Source organism: Aythya fuligula, chromosome 5, assembly GCF_009819795.1.
Source record: "Aythya fuligula isolate bAytFul2 chromosome 5, bAytFul2.pri, whole genome shotgun sequence".
Lineage (NCBI taxonomy): Eukaryota > Metazoa > Chordata > Aves > Anseriformes > Anatidae > Aythya > Aythya fuligula.
The window spans coordinates 46380181-46407101 of NC_045563.1; the positions used below are offsets into that span (position 1 = coordinate 46380181).

A 26921-nucleotide genomic window follows, 5' to 3' on the forward strand; every position below is an offset into this window, starting at 1 on the left:
TAGATAGGGAAGAGGAAGGAGGAAGCTTATCACTGGTTATGAGTCTGAAGCCACAAATCTTGTGCAGCTTTCACTTTGAGATAAAAATGAATCTATAAGGAATCCAAAACCTCTTTGTTTATTTTATGTATTCTAAAAGTGAGAAATGATGAAGGCAGTAATATAAAGTAGTGTTAACTGCACAATCCGCATGTTAAATTGATTAACATGGAGAAAACACATTAATAGCTTTTTATTAGTAGTCTGAAAACTTTACAATGGCATTTATTGGAACAGAACTGAAATGTGAATGGCAAATCATTATAAATCTCAGTTACTGTGTGGTGGCCTAAACGTTGTCTGAAAATATTTTCCAAAATACAGTCCAGGCGTTGAACGTAGCCAGTTTTTCCCATTTAACCTTTCATTTGTACATACTAAGCAAGCGATCACATTGCAGATGAGAAGTGGGAAGTAAAGCTGGATGTATTGGATGTGCAAATTCTCGCGCTTTATGGCCGAAGCAGGTGCATGTAAATGTTTCATCAGCACACCCATTAAGCTCACAGTGGTAAATTTAGCCACAAGCCTTGGAGAGGTGCTTACTTTGCATTTAATTTAGAACTAAAAAAAGAAGTAGCAGGTTTATTTAAAATGCATTACCTTCAGCTTGTTTAATATTCTTATTCTCATGCATTCTTATCTATTATGTGTATATAAAAATAAATGAGGAAGTCACCAAAATACACACGCATCTCAGTGATGAGGGTAGTTCTAACGTAGGTGAAGTCTGGCTTAGAAGCCAGCCAGTGATTTTATGAACATGCCTGAATTTAGGGGTAACCCCATCGACGTTAGTGGCACTCCCCTCTCTTCTTAAACTACACCAAATATTGATAGTTTTCACGCTGCTGCACCATGTGCTAGCACTGTAGGGACATTGTGGTTCTTTTTCATCTTCTTTTTCCTATCCTTTCCTTGTGGCCAGCATCAATCAGCTTGCAAATTGCAGCATGCTCAGGCTTGATTGCAGTGGGGGTTTCTTTTCCACATGCTTCCTGACTTTGCAGCATTAACTCTTGCTGCCGCACAGCCTCGCATTGCCACAGGTGAGAAGATGCAGGGACTTGGCTCCTCTGGCACTCACCTGTCTGAGACAGCAGCACTTTGCACCTCAGCACGAGGAGGGTTTTCTTTGGGAGTTACGTGGAAGTCACTTAACATGCAAAACGTATATTTTATCACATCAGTTCAAAATGGGTGGCCAGAAATTGTAATTGCTGGGCTAAGGGAGTGATGTTATGATAAATCGGGTACTGTAAATAAAATGGCTATCTGTAATTAAAAGGAAATATATTCCTAATTGGCAGGTTATGTTGAAGGGAGTTGGCAACAATGCACGAAGCAGATTTGTCTTGGTAGCATCAGATACGTACAGGCCAGCACGCCTCTGAGAAGTGTACTTGAATGCCATTTGTTTGGAAACTATCTACCTATAAAGTGCAGAGTATTATACACTAAGTCCTTCAATATCAATCAAAGTAGCATCATCATCTTTCTCCTGTTTCAACATGTCCTCAGCCAGAAGCACAGGATTCAGCGTGGTGAGCGATTAAATTGGCACAAAGATCTGGGCTTCTCTAGTGTGGATTATTTGCTTTGACATGTTTTTATTTATTCCCTTCTCTTTCATGGGATGGAGTTTTACTGCACTCTGTCCTTACAATTTCTCTGTAAATAATAAGAAAACTTATTAATTATACTTGTTCCTGAGTTTACCTTGTGTCTAATCACCAAGTTTTAGGAGGTAATTTTAACAATTTTGGAAGCTTTTCTTAAATTGCCTGTTGAAAACAAAAACAAAAACAAAAACAAAACAAAAAAAAAAAAACCTATTTTTTTCCCTGTCTGATTATTTTTACCAAAAGGTATTTTGTGGAAGATGGGAGCACATTTTTCCGCCCTCATCCCTTCCTATCTCGTTTCATCACAAGTCACACTCTGTTAGAGTCCTAATGCTTCTATCAATAAATGATGGATTTGCCAATGGTGATTTAAGTTTAAAATTACTTAGGAAAACTTAATGAAGCCTGCAAATCATGAATTAGATTTCAAAGGAATTGCCTCTGACAGTTAAAAATTAGAGGGCCAAAGTAATTTCAAGGGTGGCATTTTTTCCCCTCTGTAGATTTTGGACAGGTCAAAGCAGAGGTGGTTCTGTGGGAATTATTTTCCGGAGCAAATCACAGGTTGGCTCTTGCTGCAGTAACTGTCTCGTACTGCTGTGTAGTGGGGTGGGTGACATAGTGATACAGGAGAAAGCTCAACTGTGCTTTAACTGGCTGTTTTGAGTGCTGGCCTGCTTTTAATCTCTGCTTCCCCTTGGCTTGAATGGCGTAGGACATTCCTGGTTTTAATCCTGCTTCTCAGCCTTGTGCCCTCGTTACGAGACTGCTCGCACTGTTTGTCCTCAGTGGGCAAAATCGATACCCTGAGGCTTTCTGCCGTTGTCTCTCAGTATGGGGTTATGATTTTATAACCCCAAATGTTCTTCACAGGTTTAAACTGACCCTTTTGGAAACCGCTTTGCCCGTGTAGGAGGGGATGCCTGATGCTGGCTTGCAGTTTCACAAGGAAGAGAATCCCCTTCCTCAAAGGGCACGTGGCGAATTTTCTGTTGCTTGGGGTATATTAATTTACGTAATTAGATTTGTGAAAGCTAACGAGAAGTTTCCTGTCCTAATTTCAGCATATCTAATGCGATCTGCAACAGGTTGTACGTCTACCTAAAATAACTGGGAGAAGAACCGTGGTTGCCCCATTGATGCTCCCCTTTCTTTTCCCCCAAATCCAAGGAGATAAGAGTAGACAAAGGTCATGGTTTTTAACTGTTTTGTACCCAAACCCCTGGAAATACTTCTGATGTTTGATACTTCTGGTCTGGCTGGTAGGCAGCTTGTTTCTGAAGGCTGTCGATCCCTCATTTGGTCAGTCGGAGCTAAAGTTTTGCAGGCTTAAACTAGAAGGTTTTCTAAAACAGAAGAACAAACAGGAGTGTTGTGCATTGCTTACGTGTAGCGTAAATAGATCATACAAGTTCTTTTCCTCTACTAATTTTCATTGAAATTACCTTGCAAATGGTGCCTTTTTTCATCAAACTTTTAGTGCATCTTTTCCAATATTACCATTTACAGTGGTTGTTCTGGAACTTGTGTTTTATAAGCCCTACATAGTTTTGGTGATAGCCATCCACCGAATACCCAGCTTTCTGTTTCCCAGTATTTTTCTAATGTGTTGAATTTTTTTTCCCATGTGTCTACATAAGCTGTCTTAGCGGGAGGAATTCCAGCCCTGGCTGATTAGTCTAAGCATTTCTCTTGTCCTCTTAATTTGTAGCAAGAGCTGAGCGCAATGGGTTTAGTAATTGAAACTTGATTCAGTCCTTGCAGTTAAGGATGCCAGGTCTCATTTACTCCATGTATGCCGAGTGTCATTTTTCATGTGCAAAGCTGCTTTATGCAAAGCCTCAATGTCTGTTGCTTTTGATTTGCGTGGTTTCAACTCAGTTTCCAGGATTAGATTGCTGATGGCACGCTTACCTATCAACAAACTGTTTGTATGATGATGAGAGGCTCTGGTTTGCATGACGCAGTGTTCCTCCTGATGCAGCTCCAGCTTACACCACCTGTGGCTCTCGCCTGAATGTTTCCCTTACCGATCAGCGTGTGTGTTTGTCTGCAAGATTGGCTGTTCCCACCGAGGTGAGGTTAGCAAAGTGATCATTACTGCTCCGTAACAACTGTTGGTGGGGCTGGGGCCTTTGCAGTGTAAGATCATTTGGAATCCAGTCCCTGTCTTGGGACTTTCTGTAATGTTATCGTGGTCCTCGTCGTTTTAGTGGTGCCAATCTCAACCCTGGTGCTAATGAACTCTGAAGCACCCTTGTCTCTGGTGACAGCAGTGAGCACTGTCACCTCGTCTTGAGCTCCTTCACTGGAGCATGTTGAGCGTGCATATTTGCATATAAGCCTCAAAGCCTTTCTTCCTCCAAATGCTCTGACTCCTACACCATTGATCCCCGGGTTCTCGCTCAGCGATTTCTGAGTTTCTCCTTGTCAGATGTGTTGCCACCTTGCCCTTTTGACACAACCCAGTTCAAAAGTTGTGGCTTATTTTTTTCTGTTGTGAACATGCTGCAGCACTTCCAGTGCCACCAACTGGGTTTCAGCACTGCTTCTTCTCTTGCTGACTTCCAAAATCCGGAGATTTGGAATCTGACCACAGACCCAGGCAACACTCAGAAGAGTATTTCATGCAATTATGTTCCAAAGCAATACTAGATGGGATGCGGTCTTCTGAAATTACATAGTCTATATGTTTTCTGCGTTGTTGAAAAAGATATGTGAGGCCACTGGCTTTTCTTTCTGCTCTGTTTGTCTTCATGGATGTGATAGCAAGAAATGCAGCAGCACTATGCTGGGTTTAGTAGTAGGAAAAAACAACAAAACCCTGATACTATCACATTTTTCTATTTTGGAAAAGAAATCACAGGTAAATAAACTTTATCACAGATAGAGAGCCTCTACGCTTTCTGTGATAACTGCATTTTCCAGCAGTCAAACCCAAGGAAGGTGAGAGCTGGCACAGCAAAGACTTCCCCAGTTGTTGCTGGCAGACTGCGCTGCATTGCCAAGCAGCTCGGGTGAGGGCTGGATGCCACCCATCTCAGAGGTACATGGCAGAGAGGACATGGTCACTGCATAGGATCAGATGGGGGAAAATATCACCCACACGTCATAGGAAGTAAATGGTTGTTACTGACACCGAGTGCCTCTTGATGCTCAGTTGAAGCTACTGTATATACAGTACTGGATATTTTGTTAGATTCGGAGCTGGTTCAAATAGGCGGGGTAGCTGCAGCATCTGTTAAATAGCCACATCATCAGCCTGAGGTGAGAAGCTGACTGCATTCAGCATAAAAAAAATATGCAAAGTAATGCTGATGGTGAGGCAAAGCGACAAGTATGGCTATTTCTTGGGCATTGGTTTGTTTTTATTCACATTTTGGTTTTTAATATTAAAAAAATAGTGAAAATAATGAAGTCTCAACATTTTACACTAAACCACTTTTTAATAAACACCAAGATTCTCTACTGTACCTGCTGGATACAGTAGCAGGAGTATTATACAAAGCTCCATGAGACTCTGATGTGACTTTTGAAAGTATCCCAAGAGCTGGCAATACTGATAAAAATACAAGGTCGCTCCTTTGGATTAGTGACTCATTTGCAGGCTAATCCCAGCCTGTAATTTCCTTGATGCTGTGCAGTGGTAGGGTGGGTTTTTTTTGGTTTGATTTGGTTTGGTTTGGTGTTTTTTGCATGCAGGTTGTTCAAAAACCATTCTCTTTGTCTTTTTGCTACTCAATATTTAGCTTGTGCACTTTGTCATCCTGGCCAAATTGGGTATATTTTCTTTCTGTGATAGAATGAAGAAAATGTGTTAAATGATCAACAGTGAACAATGAATAAACAGCAGAACAAGTCTCAGACTAATTTTCATTCTTGATAAAAGTAACATTTTCTAGCATTTATAAACGTTGCTATGAATTCCCCAGTCTTTCAGTACCCTCCAAAAAAAATCACAGCTTGCACTTCTGTGTGTATATGTTTTATTTTCACTGCAGCAACACCCGGAGGCCTCCGATGTTGTTTTTAGGCCTATAGGATCAGGTAAGGAAAATTGTGATCTCTGCTCCAAACATCTTTTTGTCCCGTAGGAGCTTTATTGCTATCGATCCAGGTCTGTCTATATTAAGGTTTGAAATGAGCACCGAAGCGTGTCACGGTCACATCGGACTGAATGTGAGCTTTTCCCGTGCTTCGGGTCCAAAATTGGCAGGTAGCCTCACCGCAGCTAATCACAGCACTGTGTTTTCTGAAATTGTTACAGTTTAGGTGATGGAAGTTTTTCAAATAAAAAAGTTAATGGGATTCTGAATAGGATGCCGTGAACCAGATGCTTTTCTAGAAAAAAGTTCCTGCAGAACTAAAGCAGGACTAGGGAGTGTGGCGAACATGGGTGTCCGTGGCAGTGAGTGGCCAGAGAACAGAGGCAGTGTCACTGCAAACAAAATTAGAGGAGTCAAAGTGACTCAGCCATTTGGGCTGACAAAATCACCTGGCCTTGACTATTGAAAGGTGTATCGAAGGCGTTCTGTGCTGTGTGTCTAGGGGTCTTGGCTTTATGTCAAAGGAGGGAATAAAAGGCATTTCCCCATGCTCATTCAAGGTTCCTGGACTGTGATGGAGCATGATTTGTGCCCCCACAGAGCACGATTTGTGCCCCCAAATCACCAGTGCCAGTTTAAAAGAAGCAGTGCCTGACGCTCCAAGGCGGGATGTGCTAAATAGATTGACTTGTTTGCTATCAACTTTTCTTCCAGGATGGATCTGAAGTAAAGTTGAAGGAGCAGGGCATGGGTAACAATCTGGCATGAATAACAAAGTCCCTGTCCTTGGAAAACCCTGTAACCTTCTGGAAAGGCTTAGAGGTTGTAAGACCAGATAAAACTGTTCAGGTCACCTGCGATCCATAGCATTTCAATCAGTATTGTCACCATCAAACTAATTGCATCTGAATTATAACTTTACAAAACTCTTGAGCCTTGATTTAAAGACATCATTGACTGCACCTCATTTCTCAATAAATTGTTCCAAAGATTGTTTTTTCACAGTTAAAATTGTGCCTTGTTTCTGTCTTGCATTTGTCTAGCTTAAACTTCTAACCATTAACTCTCATTATGTCTTTTTCTGGTAGATTAAAGTGCTGTCTGCTGTTGAGAATTGCTTCTCCATGTAGGTATGTGAAGGCTGCAATTAGGCTGCTTTTTAACCCTGCCACTCTGCGTAGTTTATCCAAGAGCGTTAGCTGTGTGAAGCAAAGCGTGGTTCTCTGGCTTTTTCTTGTAGGTCTTCTCTGAAATCTTCCCAAATTTTCTGTTGATCTCCAAAAGTGTGGATGTCAGTCCTACAGCGTAGCAGTGCTGACACATCTCAGCCTTTATTGAGCTTATGCTAAGTATACCCATGATCATTGCCCCTTCAAGTTGGAAGCTTTGCTCTCGGAGCGTGTTCGTTTCCTCAGTCCTTCTGCAGATTTTCTCCTTTCCAGAGTCTTACAGTCTCATAGTGTGACCGCTCTTCTTTGTTCCTAAATGTCTGTTCTTGCATTTTGGCTGGATAAGCCAAAGACTCTGTAACCAGGCAGTCCAAGTGATCTCAGCAGATTATTTAATGCACAGCAAATTTGGTGTTATCTACGAAATCCTATTAGCAGTGATTTTTTTTGACTTCTTTCCCTAGCAATGAGAAAGATATCAAATAACTTGGGGTCAAGAACCCGTTGAAATCCCCACTGGATGAATCCCTTGTTTTTATTACTGTTCTTTATCTGTAACTTTACTTTTTAAAATACGTTCAGTATAGCTGCACTGATTTTCCTTTCTCTTATGCCCCCATAAACCTTGAAGCTGTTAGTAAATGTCAGTGAAATTGGAGCTATTTAGGGGCACTGAAAGCAGTAAGTTAGATGGGTGGAGAGAAACCCCATGGAGAAAAAGGTCTCAGCGCTAGCTCAGCCAGTGTTCCTAGACACCAAAGCGTGCAAGGGGGAAGAGAGAGAGAAGACGGTGTCCAGCTTTACACAGAGACAGGATCAATGCTTCTCTTTTTCAAAAAATCAATCTCTTAATTAGGAAAGAGGGACTCGTTTTGATTTTTAAGATGAAAAGTTAGAAGCACAAGCAGTAAGTACAAAACAAGCCAGAGGCAGCTGAAGAGCATCCCTTGGTTCTTGAGACCAAGGGTTCTTGAGACCATTGTCATATGTGGCAGATTTAACCTTTTTTTTCAGCATCCACTCCTCCGAGGGGTAGCTCACACTTCTGACGGGCTGTTGGTGAATAAACCAGATCCTAACTGACAGTAGCTCGGTCTGCCCAGATCACTTCCACAACCTTGGTCCCCTCTGTAGAAGCAGCACTTGCATACAGCAGAAATTTGGTTTGGGTCTTCAGCTCAACCTTTCAGAAACAGATCCTCTTCTGGAAGATGTGTATGAATGTGCAGGTGGTGTATGATACAACCAAAATAAACAGGAAAAACAAACAAAACAAAACCAATGTTCTGTTCCTACTTGCCAGAAAGCTTGTAGGACTGGAGGGATTTTTGGAAGAAAAAGAAAGGAGATGAGTTAGCATAGCTGGTTGGTGACAGGGTAAAGCCCATGCCATAGGCTTGCACTCACCAAACAACTGTCCTGAGATTGAGAGGCAGTCGCCTCAGACAATTTGTGTGGCTTTATAGGTGATATTGGACACTACGTACGTGTTTGTGCCCAGCTAATATTACTGTAGCCTGATCTCAGAAGCAAATCCGAGGTGTCTGGAGATTGTCCAAACTAACCTTTACAAATGTGTCAGTGACCTCGAGGTGACTGGCAGTCAATTAATTCAAGGTGAAATTATCCAGTGGAGATATGCCCTTTAAGGATCCTGATTAAGATGCAGCTTGTGCTTGGAACTGATTAAAAGTGATTGCCATCTGAAGGAGATGGTGTTGTGGCCGGCAGTGATTTGATTGAGTCTGGATTATTGTAGACAGTTCTCTATATGCTTTTAGATGTGACCTTGTTCTGTTGTTGAGAGGCAGCCAGGCCGAGAGGGACCAACTCTGCAAATTTTCTTCCTTTTTCCTAAACAGTCACTCCTTTGGATTTGGAATGGGACAGTTTAATAGGCCAGGCATCACTGTTGATGCAGTATGTTTTGTATGAAGGTACAAGATTTCAGGCTATGAAGTCAGCGAAGTGAATCATTTTATGTTATCTCATGGTGATAGCAAGTCACTCACCGGTCTCTTGAGTATTTTCTGTCACAACACGGGCATCCCCTTTCACTGGGGAAGTCTGCTTACCCGTAGTTCAGCTATATCTGGTATGTGATCTCCAAATGCTTACTAGTATGTCTGGGTTTTATTGGGTTAGGTGAGGGTGGCTCAGATCATAATCTCGCTCGGGTCCTTTGAATGGATCACATTCTGGGATATAGGAGGCTCCCCAGGCAGTAGCAGTTTGGGGTGAACCTTTCTCCAAGATTTCCAGTTTCTCCTTTTATCCAGCTTTTTTGCATTTAGCAGGGTTTCTGCTGTTCATTTACTAAATGCCGATTTTATGTCAATAATTTTTTTGTTCTTATGGAAACATTGCAGGCCCCAGTACCCTGTCTGTATGAAGACACTGCCATTCACCTCTGTATGGTGAAACAACTGCCTTCCCTTCTCCATTCAACCTGCCTGACTTCACGAGAGAAATGCAGCTCTTTGTGACATGATTAGAAGTAGAGAGGATGTTGGAAACGTGCATTTTGTGTTACAGAAGTGTGACTGGCAGGTTGTTTATGTGCTTGTTTTCTGTTATTATGGAAAGCAATCTCCATGTAGTTTTCATTTCAGTCACTGAGTCCCAAATCATTCCCTTCATGCTAAAATCTGTTTTCTGTGAAGTATACAGTGAAGAGCTGCAATTGTTTCTTTCATTAAAACCAAAGAGGCATTTAATAGCAGTTACTCACTTCCGTTGCTTTTGTCATCTACTAGCTTTCCAAGACATTTTATTTACCAGTTCACGACATCTCCACTTAAAAGCTACCTGATGATTAAAAGTAATAATTCCAGTTGCTCATGAAGGTCAGAACTCCCACGATGTCAGAAATGCTGTTTTGAAGAGGGAATGTTTTACAAACTTGCATGTACCCCAATAGAAACATGTTTCTGAGCCACTGGAGAGCCTATGTGACTGATGCCAGGTAAGTAGAAATGTGAGCAACTCCATTGATTTCCGTGGAGCCAGGCAGATTTCTACTAGCTGAGGAGCTGGTATTTCACGTAACCTTTGATTCTTGTAAGTGCATGTCTGTGTGATTAGAAGAAAAGAACATATTTTCAAGGAAGAAAATGTAGGTATGGAGATAATTACCTTCTCTGGTGGTTCGCCAGGAGGATATAGAGATCTTTCTCCATTTTCTTCAGAATAAAGCCTGGCAGCTCTTCAAATGGTCTTGCTGAGTTTCTGCAAAGTAGCCAAGTGTTCCTGCAGAGCCCTCTGTCTCTCCAAGCATGCCTTTCCCCAGAGCCAGGACTTCTGCTACCCTCTCGCTCTGGGGCTGCCATGTGCAGTCCTCCCACCTGGAGGCTGAGCAGAGATCCTCCCGTGGTAGGCATAAAGCTTGCTGTCACGAGCACAACTTCGCCTGCTGTTTCGTTCCCTCTGAGGACAGTGGTAATTCTCCTTGCAGCATTATTTATTTAAAATGAGTTCATTTCAGAGAAAGCATATCTTAAGAATAATAAAGCAGGCTGTGTGCATAGCTCACTTCCCCTAAGGACTAACGATCCCTGGATTTAGGAAGACACAGTTGGTGCAATCCACAGCATCTCTCTGCCAGCCTGCCTTTCCAGACAAGTTTCTCCAGGCAGAGTAACAGATATTAACCCTACAGTGGGCTTTAATCTGTTTTGGTTTTCTTTCTCTTTCTTTCTTTCTTTCTTTCTTTCTTTCTTTCTTTCTTTCTTTCTTTCTTTCTTTCTTTCTTTCTTTCTTTCTTTCTTTCTTTCTTTCTCTCTTTCTCTCTTTCTCTCTTTCTCTCTTTCTCTCTTTCTCTCTTTCTCTCTTTCTCTCTTTCTCTCTTTCTCTCTTTCTCTTTCTTTCTCTCTTTCTTTCTCTCTTTCTTTCTCTCTTTCTCTCTTTCTCTCTTTCTTATCACTGCAGTGCCAGTGATAAACCCCAGGGAGCTTACATGCCTTTCCCATCACCTCCAGCAAGGTTCAGGTGCCACCATTCAGATCTAGGTAGGGTATAATTGTCACTTGCTCAGAGATGTATTTACCTCACAGCACCAGACAAATTCTGTGTTTTGGCTTATATTTTCCTATGACAGTTGTTAATTTAAGAAGAAATGAGGTTCCTTGGATAAATGAATTTGACAGAGAGCCCCCACTTAGATGGTTTGTGGGACTGGCCCATCTTCTCTTGCCACAGGGAGAGTGTAGGGTATGCTTTGCCTTTGCTATCATTCCTCCCCTGATATTTTAGTAGGTTTGCTTTGAAAGCCCTCTCATTCACCTTTAAACTAAGTAAATGAGTATCGTAAATAATTGAAACTACAGTTGATCCCATGGGAAGGCTGCAACAAATGGCTTATTGGGCAAGTGGCCAAGTCCTTCATCTCTGTGAGTATCCTACTGGCTTTCCCCTTCCCAGCACACAGCATCTGCGAAGGAGTCTGTGCCCAATGTCACGGTTCCGCCTAATATATCATCGCACAATGGTCATCAGTTCCTACAAGGAAGGAGGCTTGTCTCCTTGCTTCAGTTTGCCTCTGCACGCTCTGAAGCCTTTGTGGCAGCTAATTGGATCTCAAGCTCTATTGACATGTGCATCCCTAGGTATTTGGGTTTTTTAGGGTGTTTTTTTTGGTCTGCAGAGATGGAGATAACAGGTTGTTAGCACTTGAAACACAAATCCAACCCACCTTTCATGTCTCTTGGCAAACAAAGGCTAAACAGCATGTATCACATTAATTAGTATCCTTCCCAATTTGCTTATCTGAGGATATACTGATGGCTGTTGAGGACAAATGAAAGTGAGTATCTTAGAAAAAGGCAAAGAGGCTGAATACAGATATCCTGGAATTATTCTCAACACAAGCACAGGTTTTGAAGGAACGGGCATTTCCCTTTTCTGCTGTTGTAGATTCCATGTACATGGGATTTCAATACATGAACATGGCTCAGAGGAGTCTTTACACCCTGGCACAGAAGTGGTCCTATAGCCACTGAAGATCAAGGCAAAATTGCCATCTACTGGGACATGCAGGGAAGGAATTATTCTTACTGTGGGGAAATGAGTGAGTAGGAGGGTTGGCATCCAAAGGAGACAAACGCTTTGAGGATCATTTGGGAGATCTGTGGGACACGAGGCTGATACTCATGATGGGCATTGCTGAGAACAGCAGCTGGTGGGACGCATAGCTGGAAAAAGGGGTCAGATCTCTTCTGAGTCTTCAGAGTCAGATCTTTTCTGAGTCATCTTCGGAGCAAGTACACGGAGAAAACCTAATGAGCAAGAAAAAATTTCCCTTCCTAAAGGGAAATTACATTCTGGAAGAGAAATGGCAATGCTGGGTAACGACAGCACCTGACTTTGCTGGTGTCACATCTATTGAGGATGTTGGTATCATTTTCCCCAACCAGCTTAATAACCTGAAGAAGAGTTTATTTACATATGAACAAAAGGTTTCTTATAAAGAATCATCATAAAAAGCATCCACAGTGCTGTATTAATAATTCTGTATTTCATAAAAAACATGCACCTTTGTGTTCTCTCATTGAAATTCCTCCAATATGCTGGTGAGACTTTTGTCACTCAAAACGCATAATGCTCTAGAAGAATTCACTTAATGTCCTAGTAATTAATTAGTTGTGTTAGCCTTCTGTGTATGTAATTGATTTGATTTACCTGCATAGTTTTACCTAGCCCTTTCCCCATGCTCACTGCTCCGTGCAAACTGCCCTGAAACAAGAAGCAGCAAGCAAAGAATTCATGCTCAAGGCTTTTATTTCCAGGTTCACTAAAAATAAATGAGCTCAGTTTTTTTTTTAAGGAGGTGGAGGACAGTCTCACTTGGGAGTGCCGATGCACAGGGTGCCACAGAGGATAGAGAGCTGCATGTACCCATCCTCTTAAATAAGTAGTCAGCTGTGCCATTGGATTAAGTCTGTATCAAGCTAAGAATGTGCATCTTAATATTTTGAGCCCTTCTCTCTGAGCTAGTTATGATGTACTTTATTTAAACAAGCCTGGGGACCTGATGCACAAGCTATTCAGCTGTTGCTGTGGAAGAGAACAGATTAGATTGCAGTGACCTCCTTGGCTAAAGAAAAGCATACTTTCCACTTACACCAGCAATGATGGGGACCTAAACAACCACCCTACGAGAAAACAGCTCTCTCCCCTAGAACTTTAAAGGAATCATTTGAACAAAATGAGCTGTGGTTTGCTGTAAACACGTGAATTTGCTCTTGCACGAGAAGTTTGATTGGCAAAGCCTAGTGACTCGTCATACTTGTGATCTCTGTTTAAAACAAAGCAACAGTAAAGCTGCTCTTGGGATTTGTTGGTGTTTTAATGGTATGAACAGCACAGGGATGTTTCAGTGGCTGCCTCTCTTGCAGCCTCAGCTGTCTGCCACGTCAGGTGCCTTGTCGCCTGCTTTTGAGCACAAGCAGGTGCTCACAGGCAGAAGACTGATGAAATTGCAGCTAATTGTATGCACAAACCCCGGACACCAGGAAAACAGATCTGAAAACCCAAGTTCTTTGGCTTCCTTGTATTTTTTTCTAATAAAAACTACTGCAGGTTCTTGGTTCTCGTGGTGGGAGACTCAAAGTTTCACCAGTTTCCTGCTCCAGGCTTCCTGCTCCCTTCTTTTGCTTCCTGCTGGACCTCAGTTTAACCCTCTCAGTGTCAGGAGGGTTACTGTCCCTTTCAGGTCAGTAACTCAGATTAGCTCAGATTCTGTACAGGGCTTCGTGTCCCAGGTAGTTTTTGGTATTCAATACTTGCTCCAAATTTTGTGGCACAAGTGCAGTGTGGTATCTTCTGTTTTATCAATAAAGAACTGAAACACAAGACAAGCCATGACATTTCAAGAGCACATAGGAAGCCTGTTGCACAGCTTCTTCCCAATCCCAGGTCATTTCTTAGGACCTTCTGTTCCTCTGTTCTCTGCTCACCCTCTGAAGTTACACAGCCAGTCACGGTGTATATCTGCTGGTATCAAACATGGCTAGAGTCAATAAGCAGTTCAGCAACCTTGGAAGATTCTTAAATATTTTATTCCTGAGGTAGGCTTTTACAGTCAAATTAGGAAAAGAAAATTCAATAAGCAAGCAGCTGGGTGTTTTTAAGGAAGAAATTACAAGAAAATGTTAAGACCTGGAGCTGTTTCACATCTGGAGAGAAAGCGAGGAAGAGGGAATCTCCCAGAGCTGACTAAAGCATCTTGGAGATGCCGTGTAACACTGGTGGCACTGACAAGAAATGAGTCTGTTGTCCCTTGATTGCCAAACATCAGCAAAACTCATGCAATGCCTCTTACATAGCTTAGTAGTCCTTATCCTAAAATCTTACAAGATTTCTATTGAGAGGCAGACAGTGCAAGGAGTTCAGTGCTGAAGAAAACACATACTGCCCTGAGCTTCTTCCTCTTATAGACAGACCTGGGGACATCTCATTTAAAACAAGCCTTACCTGTTGGTACAATCAATCTCATCTCTTCTTAGCAGGCAAGAGGGCTCCCACAAATGACCTTATAGATTAGGTGCTTTCTGTTTGCATTTGATTTCCCACTCCCTGCTATTTGTAGAAAATGATCATCAAGGCATTACATTGAAAGTTTTGCCTGGTGGGAAACTATTGGATATTTTGTCATTTCCTTGCAGCTTCTCCTACCCGGGTGGAGAGGCAGAGAGGTAGGGGAAGCAATCACCACAAAGGTCAGGAATATTTACTTACCTATATTGAAGCGCTGCTGAGTGGCTTTGTCCAGTTTGGGAGCTGGCTGGGTGGAATTTTTTTTCATTCAGGATGTGGTAGGGAAGTACTGAGGCTTGAAATTAAAAGCCTCTATTTACCTGTGGGTTAGAAAGCTGGGGTTGCTGCTGGCATCCTCTGTCTGGCGTGTGCCTAAAGGTGATGCCAGAATGTAAGTGACATCTCATGCTGGCAGCAAGTTGAAAAGGAGCTGATAAAGAAAGATCTCCCCAAGAGGCTGCTTTTGGCCCTTCCTCCAGAGAGGATTTCAGCAAAGCCTCACAGTCTGCTGGGACAGCAGGAAGGATTTGGCTCTTCAGTGTCGCTGTGGCTTCAGCTTAATCAGAGAGTTGTATCATACTGTAAACACTGGCAAAAACCCAGGCTCTGTGCAGATACAACTTGTTGTTGCAGTTCCCTGGCTTTTACCAGGAAGGCAAGAAGGAGTCTGGCACCTCCTGGTCCTCTTGAAGGGTGCTGGCCTGGCACTGGGCTTGCCAGCCAGCCACAGCGCCCCTTGTGGGCTCCACGTTTCCAAAGCAAAGAGGGGACACAACCGAGAGTAAAACAAGCCTTACGTGTGAATTGCTACGGCTGCAGTAGCTGTCCCAAGGAACTGCTTCTTAACTTGGCCTGAATTTATTCACAGGTTTAAGTAAGGTGTGTGTAAGGGACGCCTGGCCACTGCTGTGCTGTAGATGAGGCTGGGCCAGATTGCTGCCCCTTCTTCCTCGCTGCATCAGCTGCTTCCAGCCACTGACCTCGGCTGCAGTTACTCTCCAGTCCTGCCACAGGTCCTGCAGCTCCCTTCTTGTTCAGATACTGCGGTACTTACGTGCCTGAAGCTCTCTGCACATGACCTGTGTACCATAGAGTGGTATCATTTGTTTTTTAGAAAGTCTTTTTGATAAGGCAATGAGATATTTAAGTTAGGCTCTGATGGAAGATGGTGGGAAAATATTTGTGCTTGTTTCAGTGGGAACAGGATCTGACGTTAGGTGAAGAGCTAGCCATGTATGCCCTGCTCTATGAAGTGGTGATCTTGTAATGGATTTCCACTCTGAGCAGCAGGATGCATTGAACTGCTCTTAGCAGAAATGCCACTGAAACCTGGTGATGTTAACAAACAGGAATAAACCTCCAATGTGACCGAAGCCAGAAGGAATTTGCATGAAAGTGGTGCCACATAGAAGCTCGCTCCTCTCATCTTTTGCCTGATGAATCCTAAGGAGAAGAAGAATTTTTCTCTGCTTCACTTCCAGATTGATAAAAGGTTCTTACTGTCTAACCTTTCAGAAACCCTTTCTTCTAAGGAAATCCACATGACTAAAAATAGGCATCTCATTTAGAATAATGGTTTGCCTGCTGAGAGTTTTTTATTATGCTTCGTTGTGCTCCTTCACAAGTATTATGCTTTGCCAAAGGCATGGCTTGTGTATGGGAGAACACAGCAGATTCAGACTGCAGAATATTTAATACAGCTCGTACAGCCCCTGTTTTGTGAGAGACGTTTTGCCCGGCTGAGGACTGGTAGCGCAGAGACAAACAAGAGAAGCTGACAGATTGGTGAATGCTGGGTGGGATTGCTTTTCAGCAGACTTGATGAATCACTCTGCTGCAGCATTTCATTTTCAGAAAGATCATTTGCGGAAAAAGTCAAATGGAAGGCAGAAAAAGAGGCAGCTGGGAGTGTTTTGTGAGTTTTCATTTAAATCAAATATACAATTAAATTAAAATAAAGATATATTTAAAAGTTCCTGCTATTCCAAACATATTTTGAGGAACAAACAAAATCCAGGCTAGCAGGAAACAGAATGACCTGGAGGAGGGTTTGCCAGTCATGTTCCAAAAGTAGGTGTTGAGTTTTGCTTAACTCTGATTGAAACCAGTCAGAATCACATGTCTAGAGCTTCAAACAGCACTTCAGTTAGGTAAGAAAAAATATCCATGTTAAAACCTCTCAGGCAGGTCATCAAAGCAGAGGTTAATGTGCTTTTAATAGGACTGCACGTGGACACTGAACTCCTCGTGGCCTGAATGAGGGAAGTGGTCTTGCTTAATGCCTTGTCTGGGCTCTTAGAAGTTCTGCTGCTTCTGTGTCAAGACCAACTAATGAATAGACGCACGTTAATAAAAAGGGCTCTCTCGGCTGTGCTGCACAAGGTTGCTTTGAGGGCTCTGTGCTCACATGAAGGGTGACTCTCACATCCATTTTCTCACCATACCAAATTTGTTGTCGTCTTCAAATCAGGCTCGGAGTTTTTCTCCCATCTCTCATGGGAGCATCAGCCCATCTGTAAGAGCTTTTCCAGCTCAAAACTTCCACCCTTGTTTCTGGATGCCCACCATACTCAGCGAGGTTGCAGGGAGGTGAAGGCAGGCAGAACCCATCCCTGCAGGCAGACCGTACGGAGAGGTGGGAGTTACGGCACAGCCATATCAGCTTGGCAGGGTGAAAGGCTGTGGGGATGCCGAACACCTTTTTGACCCTAGTGTAAACATGCAGCAGAGTATGAATGGTTTGAGGAGTAGCTCTTTGAAAAAGGCATTTACAGCACACTTGGTTAGAAGATCAGTTAGAAACTCATATAAAGGAGAACTCCGTAAAATGCGGCATTTACAGTCACTCACATAAATACAAAGCTGTATATGTTTATACTTATATATACAACTACAAGACTTCTAGATAGCTTCCCATGTCAGTGGACAAGGAATAAAAAAGCAAAGAAATCTGGAGGTACTGTTCACAGCATCTGTATGCCTGCCTCTTGCAAAGAAGCAAGCTGTCGAGAGACTGCCTGGAGATGAGAGAAGGAAATGAGACACACATACAGCGTGGGGTTATAAAGCGCGTATGTCCCCTTGTAAGCAAGGTGTTCAAACAGACACTGTTTTTAAACCAACAAATAATAGTAATGGGTCATACGACGTGCATGAATTGATGTGAAGGGACTTGATTTCAAAGCACTGACACTTTGAAATACTAGTGAAGGACGTGGTCACATAATGCCTGTTTTCTTGAGTAACATTTTGCTGTTCACTCTGTTTCTGAAATGTGGAAGTCTGTTGCCAGTTGTGTTCACAACATAAAATTCTTACAGTATTTGTGCCGGGAAGAGTGGTTAGCTTTATGAGAAGGAGAGGGCTTGCTTTCATTTTGCCTCTGCAAGTTGCTCATTAGTGAATCTTCTGCAGGTAAAAGGAAGAACAGGAACTCACGGAGAGGCAGTCTATTGAGACCATGTTAAAGTACACACGAGCTAACGAAACATTACTCCTGATGTTGAAGTACTTTATAAATGTTGATTGCAAGTTATTAAACATCATTGATCTCAAGTAGGACATGGAGATTGCCTTGACAAGGGCAGCCTGTGAGCCTGCGTAAAATGGATTATTGTGTTGAGCCACTGCAAAGGTTTGCAAATCAAAATCTGAGTGCAGAAATGCAAACTTCACATTTTGCATCTGGTAGGATGCCATGTGCCTTTCAGAGAAGTTTCACTGTTTCATATGACCTCATCCCCCTTCTTCCAGATTAGCAGTGATGGGAACTGTAGGCTGATGCATAGCTCTCTCACTTTGCAGGGCAGATTTTCTTAAGTCTGATAAATTAATATTCCAAATAGACCTTCCTCGTTTGTCTTCAAGGCGATAAATCTTATAGCTAGATATCTGCGCTCAGCTAGGCTGTTCCTGTCCACCCGTCCCTTTCCGAATTAGTTTTTCAACAATCAAATTACCTCAGTACTTCTGTAAGACACTAGCTAAATTTCAGAGCCTTTCTCAAACTAACAGCACAACTGTGCCTATCCATCCTCACTGGTGGTTCTGCTTGAGACCACCGGAGGTCCAGACAGCAGGATGTTGAGAGTAAGTGAAGAGCTGAAACCCAGCCCAGTCTAATTCCTAAAGGAAGGCTAGGAATCCCAAACACGTGTAACTTTATCATTTATTGCCAGTAATTTTCTCAGCTAACTTCAAGCTTAATAATAGCTTTCAGATTTGGTTTTCTGTTCTAATTAATGTTCCAGTGACTGTGTATTCTCTCTGCATAAAATCAAAAGCAGCTTCAATGATAATTGCAGTGGGAGCAGAACACCTCCTGTTCAAGATAGTCATCCACGAGAAAGTGCTTGTTTGACAGTCAAGGTGGTGAGAGTAAGCACTAGCTTTTTCTGGTGCTACCCCAGAGCTGTATACTGTCAGTGGCTCTGCTTGGTGGTAGTAAACTTCTAAGAAGGAAACGAGAGAAACGGAGAGACCAAGCACCACCTTTGCACGTGCAGCAGAGATCTCTTCATTGTGATGAACGTCTGAAGTCATAGTTTGTCATGGAGTTGTGTTGTTGAGTAGCTTTACATTTACCCCATAATAATTATGACGCAGTAGGTTCAGAGTTCCTCTTTTACACTGAGGGAGATGCTTTGCATCCACTTTTTTTCCAGGAGCAAACAAAAACAATTAAGTGTGAAGGGCGCAGATGGAAAATCCTAGAGTATGGTAGAAGCACAATAGCTTTAACTCAAAGGTAGCATCGGTTGTTTCATTTTGGATGCCCCTAGCTGGAATGACTGGTGTCAGAGACGCAATTACCAAGGAATATGTTTGGTCTGTCTGATGTCCGATGTCGAAGAGAGGCAGGCCTTACCTTAGACTGTCCCCGTGAAGCAAGCTGTGAATTTATTTTGGTTGTCATTTTGACTGCTGCAGCAAAAAGATCTGAGTAGCATTGTATTTTGCAGTCAGAGTTAGAGCAGATTAAGGGAGAAGAAGGAGGGACAGCTCTGCTCACCCTTCCTGCTGCACCTCGGCTGTCACTGAGGAGCACCCAGTGGGGGGGATGGATGGGCATATCTGAGCAGCTCCTCAGTGCTTTGCATTTACAGCAGAAAAATCAGGTTAAGCTGTGACTATGCATAACAATAATATAGAAATGTTCCTTCCCTTTTTTGTTTGCTTGATTCTGTACAAACCTGTACATGTGGTTATCCTGGCAGAGAGCACTTGCAGTCGGTTCAGACGCTGTTTGTTGGTGACCAGTGGGCCCAACAGCAGCCTGCTGTACCCGAGAGAGAGACTCAACTCTCTAGCACTGCAAAGGCCTCTAAAGCAGAACTTTATTTAAGAGCAGCTCCATTTAGTAGCTAAATTCTTGAATTTATATCCTGAATTTTGGATAGCTCTTTCCCTGCTGCTTCAATATAACTACATCTGTCTAGGTGTAAGAAGTGGGGTGCCTTGGCCAAAATAATAAATACAGGTCAGAGCATCACTACAACGTTGGTGCGGCTGCTGATCTTTTAGGAAGCAAATGAAAGATGCTGCGGGGAACTTGTTCTTAACAGAAAGATATTAAGCTTAAAGGAAATGCTATGGGTAGATGAAAGTTTTCATTTATAGGTCTCATTTGCAAAAATGAGGATTAAACTGAATCCAGTCTCTCTATAGTACTTTGGTGGTTAAGGGAGAAGGGAAAAGACATTCTGGAGGTCTGCAATGGAAAACATAGCCATTAACTCAGAACTGGGGCTCCTAATGTTCTCTGCAGATACCTGTAATAGACACCAACTCTACGGGAGAATGGCTTTAGGAAATGTCAGTTAACTTCTTATTTATTTCAGTTTATGACTATTGGCTAACATCTCCGTGCCCCCCTGCACTCTGATTCGGAATGGTTGTACTCAGCAAAGTTTGAGTTTTGTGTCTTTTGTTGTTGTTTCAGATTGACAAGTATGCTCAGCGCGATCTGAAGAAGGGGCTTCATTTGTATGGGACAGATGGAAACATTGGCCTAACTAATGCATGGAGCATCATTCAAACAGATGTAAGTCTGAGCTTGTTGTTTTTTTTTTTTTTCCCTTCCTCTCTGCCCTCTGGGTTCTGGAACAGCATATTCTGTGTGCAGACCTAATTAGACCCCCAGATCCCAAGCCAACCTCTTCCTCCCATCCAATCAGCACATTAGCAACTAAATGCTATTTGTAACAAATGGTGATTTATGTTTATTTATTTTGGCCAGGATAGCTAATTTCTGTTAAATATTTATATTTTTTTGACACCTACATATCACTTAGTTTGCCGTGCAAAGAGTGGAGGAGATGGTCAAATGGCAGGCAAGCGTCACCTTCTCTTTAAAGTCAAAGCAATAGCTTATGTCGGAGCGAGCAGCAATAGCGTAATAACAAACACTTCAGACCTGTTTCATTTCGGCCTTGTCTCCTTTTGTTGCTGTTGTTGATTTCCTCTAGCACAAAATGGAAACTGGCCGTGGTGTTTGCAACCTCCTCCTACAGTCAGCACATTTTTTCCCAGCAGAATTCAGTCATCCTCCATCACAGATGGGCTGGGAATGATTTTTGTTATGTTGCCACCGCTGTCGCATCATTCTGATGCTCTGACAACACTCTGCCAGTGTTTGTCTCATCAGGCTAAGCTGAACTCCATAGCTGGCTTTTTCCTTTTGTCCTTGTCTGGCTTGCTGAGGGAACGCCATCATTTACAGTCCAGGTTTATTAGCTCTGTCCATCTCTTCTCATATTCAGTGCAATTATTTCTCTTGGGTACGATCTTTCTGATCTAAGTAGTCCTTGAATGAGGAAAAGTGCTTCAATTTCTCTTCAGCTTTAGGAAGAAGCACTTGTGCCACCTTGGTTTTACCCAGAATATCTTCTGTAGCTTTCTCAGAATTCTCTTCCAGAGGTGCTAGCATGGTGCAGACAAGCAGGGCTCTAGTCTTGCCTCTGATGCCTTAAATTGTCCAGAAACGATAACCTCTGCCAATGCTTCCAAAGCTATATGAACTACTCAAGATGATGGATGGGCAACCTACCGCATTCTGGTACAATAAACCTGCTCATTTTCCCTTTTTGTCCTTTACTTTAGTAAAATCCGGAACTGTACATCTTCCAGTCTGATAGTGTTCAAGTTTCACGTATACTTTTCTATACAATGTAAGATAACCGGAGTGGCGGGCTGCCAAGGAAGGTGGGGAGTTCAAACATTCAGGGTCGCTAGCAGAGCCAAAGAATGGGTTTGCTAATCCATGCATATTTTGGGGCTGTAGGTCCTGTCCGTATAGAGAGCAGCAGGCTGGCGGTGACAGTACTGCATACGAAAGTCTTGAACAGCTCAGGTCCAGCAAACAAGCTTCCTAGTCTGCCATCCTAGCAACTGCATGGGGAAGGTTCCTTCTGTTACGTTTCAATGGACTCAGCACTTTGCATTAGTTCCTAATATTTTTCTCTTCCAACACTATGCTATATGAAAAGGGGGAAATTACTGACAAGAGAAATGCATTTTGAGGTGCCGGCCCAATGGTATGTCGTATGAAATGTAGATAAAATGTTTAATATCATTGCTTATTTCAAACAGAAGATAGAAGTTTTGCCCCCTCACACTAACTTCATTCTGGAGTAAAATTTACTAATGTTAAGGTGTTTGTGGTAAATATTAATCTGTTTTCAGTGACACCCCAAGAAGTGTTAGATATATATCTAAGGTGGAGGAAAAAACATTATGTGGAGGATTTAAGGGACACACAGCCTGTGCTTCTGCTTCCTTCCTGTAAAATTGGTGCAACAATATATTCTGGTATGTCCAATTCATCTATCCACCGCATTTTTTTCAAGATGTTCACAAACTGGGCTGGATTCAATAAAGATATGCCAGAATAATCAGAACTGTGGAAATCTACTTGATGGTGAGAAATTTACAAAGCTTCACGTTAACCAGGAAAAGATGAAGTAGCGCTTTGATTGCAGTCCTTAAAGGGAGCAGGAAGGGAAATGGTTTTTGAAAGTAGGGAGCACTGCAATTGATCTGAGAGCTGAAAACACAAGCTACAGGTATTTGATGGCAAGATGCCATTTTTGGAGCAGGATGCTGCATCCCCCCTCCCTGAAGTTGAGACAGTTTGTTGGTTTTTGTTTTTGTTTTGTTTTTTTATTTCTAAAATAAATGGCCTTGTTCAGTGACAAGCTTGGGCTTGATAGTTTGTGGTCTTTGCAGTGCTACAGATGATGCTAGATGATATTAATGGTTCCTTTGGCCTTGAAACCTCTTACTGTTTACAGAGGGTCTTACAAGTTTCAGAGGTCAGCTAGTCCTAATGTCAGTGAGTTATTAAGCCCCAAAAGAGCCCAAAAGATAACAGGAAAGAAAGTGCCACCTTGCAAGCCACCTGCAGTTGTGTTAAGTCACACTCTTTTCTAGCAGGCCAGCCACAAGAGCACCTCGCTGCATCCTGGCAGCACCGCCCTCGTACAGCCCGCGTGCTCCTGGCGCTGGGTAGCGAGGAGAGGAGCACGGCGCTCCCAGAGAGCCAGCCTTACTGCTCTGCATAATTGCTTTTCACATGTATCTTTCAAAACTATTTTGGAACAGACTATTGCAGTGGTGCAGTGGAGGCAATCCAGCATAGTTAATTATGTAAAGCACTTTGCAGTTGAATAGCACTATGTAAATGCCAAGTATTATTTTTTGTGTTCGGTAATAATCGTTACCCCTTACATCGCTAATCAGTAGAGTGTAATCGCTGATGAGAGGATTAGGAGCATGCAGGGGACTTGCAGAAGGGAAGGTCCCGGCCCAGACTTGCTGTTCTCATTCTGGCTGCTAAGGGACAGCTCCCCCCCAACCCTGTTAGAGCTAATCACGTTGCCATACAGCAGAATGTCTCAGCACTCATTTTTTTAATGGAGCCAGTAGACACCAGTCATCAGTTGAGCTATGGGCCATGTCTGTATGTGGATGGAAAACAGCAGCCTCAGAAAAAGGCGAAATAAAACTTGACAGTAGCAGAAATGATGATGAGTCGTCCTCCCTTGTCCCCTCCGCATTCACCCTCCTTTCTTTGCACAAGCATTACTCAGAGCTAGAGCAGAAGGCTGGCACTGGGATTAAAGTACTAGGCCTAGACCCACGGGACCGAGCTCTGGCGTAGCTCTGCAGTTGTCCTGCTGTTACCTACAGACTGTCTCCACCCAGAGGTCACCAAGTGCCACCAAGTGTGGCAACTGCTGCTTAAAGAAGGGGAAGAAAAGAAACAGAAACAGAGCCCCATGTAGCTGGTGGCAGTGGGTCTCCATGGGACTGGCTGGTCACGAGTTAGGGAGCCGTCTCCACTGGAGCATGGATGGCCAGCGCAAACACAGGCACCTGTGAACGGGGCTGTTGGGCTCCTTCGGGGTGACCCAGCAGACGGGCAGGCTCCCCTTCCTCTTCTCCAGAGTGGGGTGGGTGGGGGTGTCCCTGACCAGTGTGACAGAAGAGCTAAGCAGGGAGGGGAATGGGGGCTGGTTTTGAGTTGTTCCTCCTCTTTTGAGGGGCTTTCTTCATTGAAGCCTTTGTGCCTCAAGGAATTGTTTTCCCCTTTTTCCCAGAAGCATGCAGAGCACATGTAACCAGGACAAGGACAAGGCAGGCTCGGGCAGGCCCCACTGCTGGGAGAAACATCTAGACGTGGTCTGTGGTCTGCTGGGATTACCAGCGAGGGAGTGGGGCTGAGCTGCATACATGCAATGCATGGTAGAGGAAAGCACTAGGCTTGTTCTGCAGCGGTGTTAAGCCTTTAGGTCAGGGAGCTGGTGCAAACTGGAACATTTTATTGATTTCTTTTTAATACCTTCAGCTTACCAAACTCACTGCTTTCTCAATGGAGTTTCAAGCCTTAAAAGAATCCAACGCACAAGCAGGTGACTTAATGCGTGTCATAACTAAAGACCACAAAAGCATACATTATTTTTTTTTAAGTATGGCTGAAATTCCAATAGTTTAGGATGTCAGTTACACAGAACCATATCACACTCCTCACCAACTAGGACTGGTTAAAGTTACAGGTAGAGATCATTAGGAAATGAGAAATATGCATTAATTTTTAAAACGTTGCTTCATCCCCAGCACCTCTGTGATCAATTTTTGAACACTTCTCCTTTTAACTAACCAGGCAGTAATTTGAGAAGCAAGGAGAAAAAGCATTAGCTTCACTAAAGTGAGCAAATTCAGCTCACTTTTATTGCTGTGTAATCCCTTTCATGTCTATTTAGACCAATGTAACTGAGAACAAAATTTGACCCAATCTCCCTCCACCCTGTCATTGATTTGATGTTAGATCAAAACATACTTTGGGATTACTGCTGAACTAATCCCAGAAATCCATTAAACATTATATGATTTTAAATTATAACCATCTTATGCACTACTTTTTACAGTGATGAAAGAAAAAATAAATAATATAAAAGTCATCCTACGCTGTCCCTAGTGTCCCTACTAAAACCTGACTGAGTCAGGGACTGGATGTCTGCATGTTCAATTTTTATCTTTTTATCTTTTTTTTCTTTTTTTCTCCAAAGTCCCTGTCCCAACGTGGCTGATCTTGCGAGATTTTGGCAGTGAAAATAAGGCCTGTTCAGTCTTGAATACCAGCAAAATCCATGCAAGAATCTTTACATTTCCACTGCAGTAAGATGGAAATACCGTGTTTAACATAAATTACCAGCCATAGATATACCAAGCAGCAATTGCTTGTTAACACAAAAATAAAGCCATCTGCAAGCAGCTTCCATTCCAAAAATACACCGCAGAGACCTCAGTGCCGCTGGTGCGTTTGGCTGGGAAAGCACCTTAGCAGCACCACCTTTTGATTGCACCTGGGCTTTTGGGAACCAGCACGCCCCTTCAGACCCCCCGGTAATCAATACTGGGGAGGGACAGACATCTGTAACCGAGGAGGACAAAATGTGGTTTGATACCTCAGGAGACGGAGCCTCCCATGTGAAGCAAACAGCATCGTTGTGTCAGTATTGCTGGGAACGTTCAGCAGCAGGAGGTTGGATGTGCAGGGGAATTTCATGAGCTTTTTGCTTGTTTGAGCCACTGTGCCCCAACATTTGGAGGGTGTGAGCATAGAAGCAGTACCCAGCTGTCACCTTGTGCCAGAAGTACCCCATTTGTTTGTGTGGGCAGGCACAATTACCTCCAATTAGACAGGTTCTCTCACAGGTACAAGCCCTGGCATCAAGTGATCTGAGGTGTCCAAGTCAGGGCGCCTTAAAGTTCCTGCTAGTCAGGACAGTACCTGCCATTACTCCTTTTTAAAGTGTGTCAAGCAAGATGCCCCAAATGAGCACAAGTAGTTTGTAATTGCGTCTAAAAATGTGAGTGAATTGTTTCCTCTTGAAACTCGGGGCAAAATCCAGCAATTAGGCAACCCTATCTAACTTTAACTAGTGAAAGGAGTAATATGGGACTGTAAACAATGCCCATAAAATGAAGGTGGTTGTAGCTTACCCTCCAGGAAACAGAGTCCTCAATTGCTTCATGACAATCAGGCAGTTTAACTTTCTAGCCATGGCAAAACATCAGCCTTGGTGAAGGAACGTGAGCTCTGATCTAACTGGCTGCAGCAAACTGCTGGTTGCAGAAAGTACCTTCCACGTGCCGTGTGCTTTCTCCACCCTCCAAGCTATAGGTCTGTCTCCAACCATCTTTGCTCAGAAAACACGTACCTTTTAACATTTAGCATAACATGGCCCACAAATCTCTAGAAAGTAATCTTAGTTTGCTCATTGTCCCCAGCATGTGCCTTTATTATGCTTACTCTGTTTGTTTAGCAGTCCCTCATCTGCCTTAATAATTTGGCTACTCCTTGTTGTTCACCTTGCTGCACACAGGATAGATCAGTTGCTTGTAACACAACCAAAATCACTCCCACGCTCGCTCTTCTCTGCTTGGGCCCTCGCGTTGAAGTCTCCCAGGTTACTGAGCTTTCAGTTTATCCATCTCTTCGGCTTCTGGCCGCCCCCCTGTGCTGAAGCTGTGCTGGTGACCCACTCAGACCCACGGCTGCTCATTTCCTTGTTCTTGCCTCTTGCTTGGCCTGCTGCCCTCTCAGTGCCTCTGCTCCCTGCAGATGCTGCGTGCCTGACGTGGGTTTCACTGGCCGCTGCCTGCCCGCTGGTTCCCTGTGGTGCTTGCACGTCAGCAGTCAGCGCTCCCTCTCCTTTAGGACTGCATATCAGCCACTGCTTAATTCCTTCGTGCAGCCTTTCTTTGTCTTCCGAAGACTTGACATCTCTTTTGATGTGTTATCATTATTTCTTCCAGCACCAAGGTTATTGATCCTCATGCAATTTCATTCTCTTTCACCCTTGATCTTTCCTTAGCCCTTTCTCCCCTTGCTGGGACTGCCTTACCTGCCAGCAGTGGCAGGTAAGTATCAATATTTAGTCCTCTGCTTTTGTACAGTACACAGAGGATCTGCGTGGGCAGGGAATGCGTGACCAAGACCAAGC

The 26921-nt window shown here is 43.2% G+C and overlaps 1 protein-coding gene across 3 annotated transcripts in view; it reads left to right on the forward strand.

Annotated features, from left to right (window-relative positions):
* TSPAN4 (tetraspanin 4) overlaps positions 1 to 26921 on the forward strand; it is a 394615-nt gene that overhangs the window by 356175 nt on the left and 11519 nt on the right. For all 3 annotated transcript variants that reach the window (XM_032188291.1, XM_032188292.1, XM_032188290.1), the window contains one exon: positions 20354 to 20455. In XM_032188291.1, coding sequence (XP_032044182.1) covers positions 20354 to 20455 — 102 coding nt within the window. The remainder of the gene's footprint in view (positions 1 to 20353; positions 20456 to 26921) is intronic.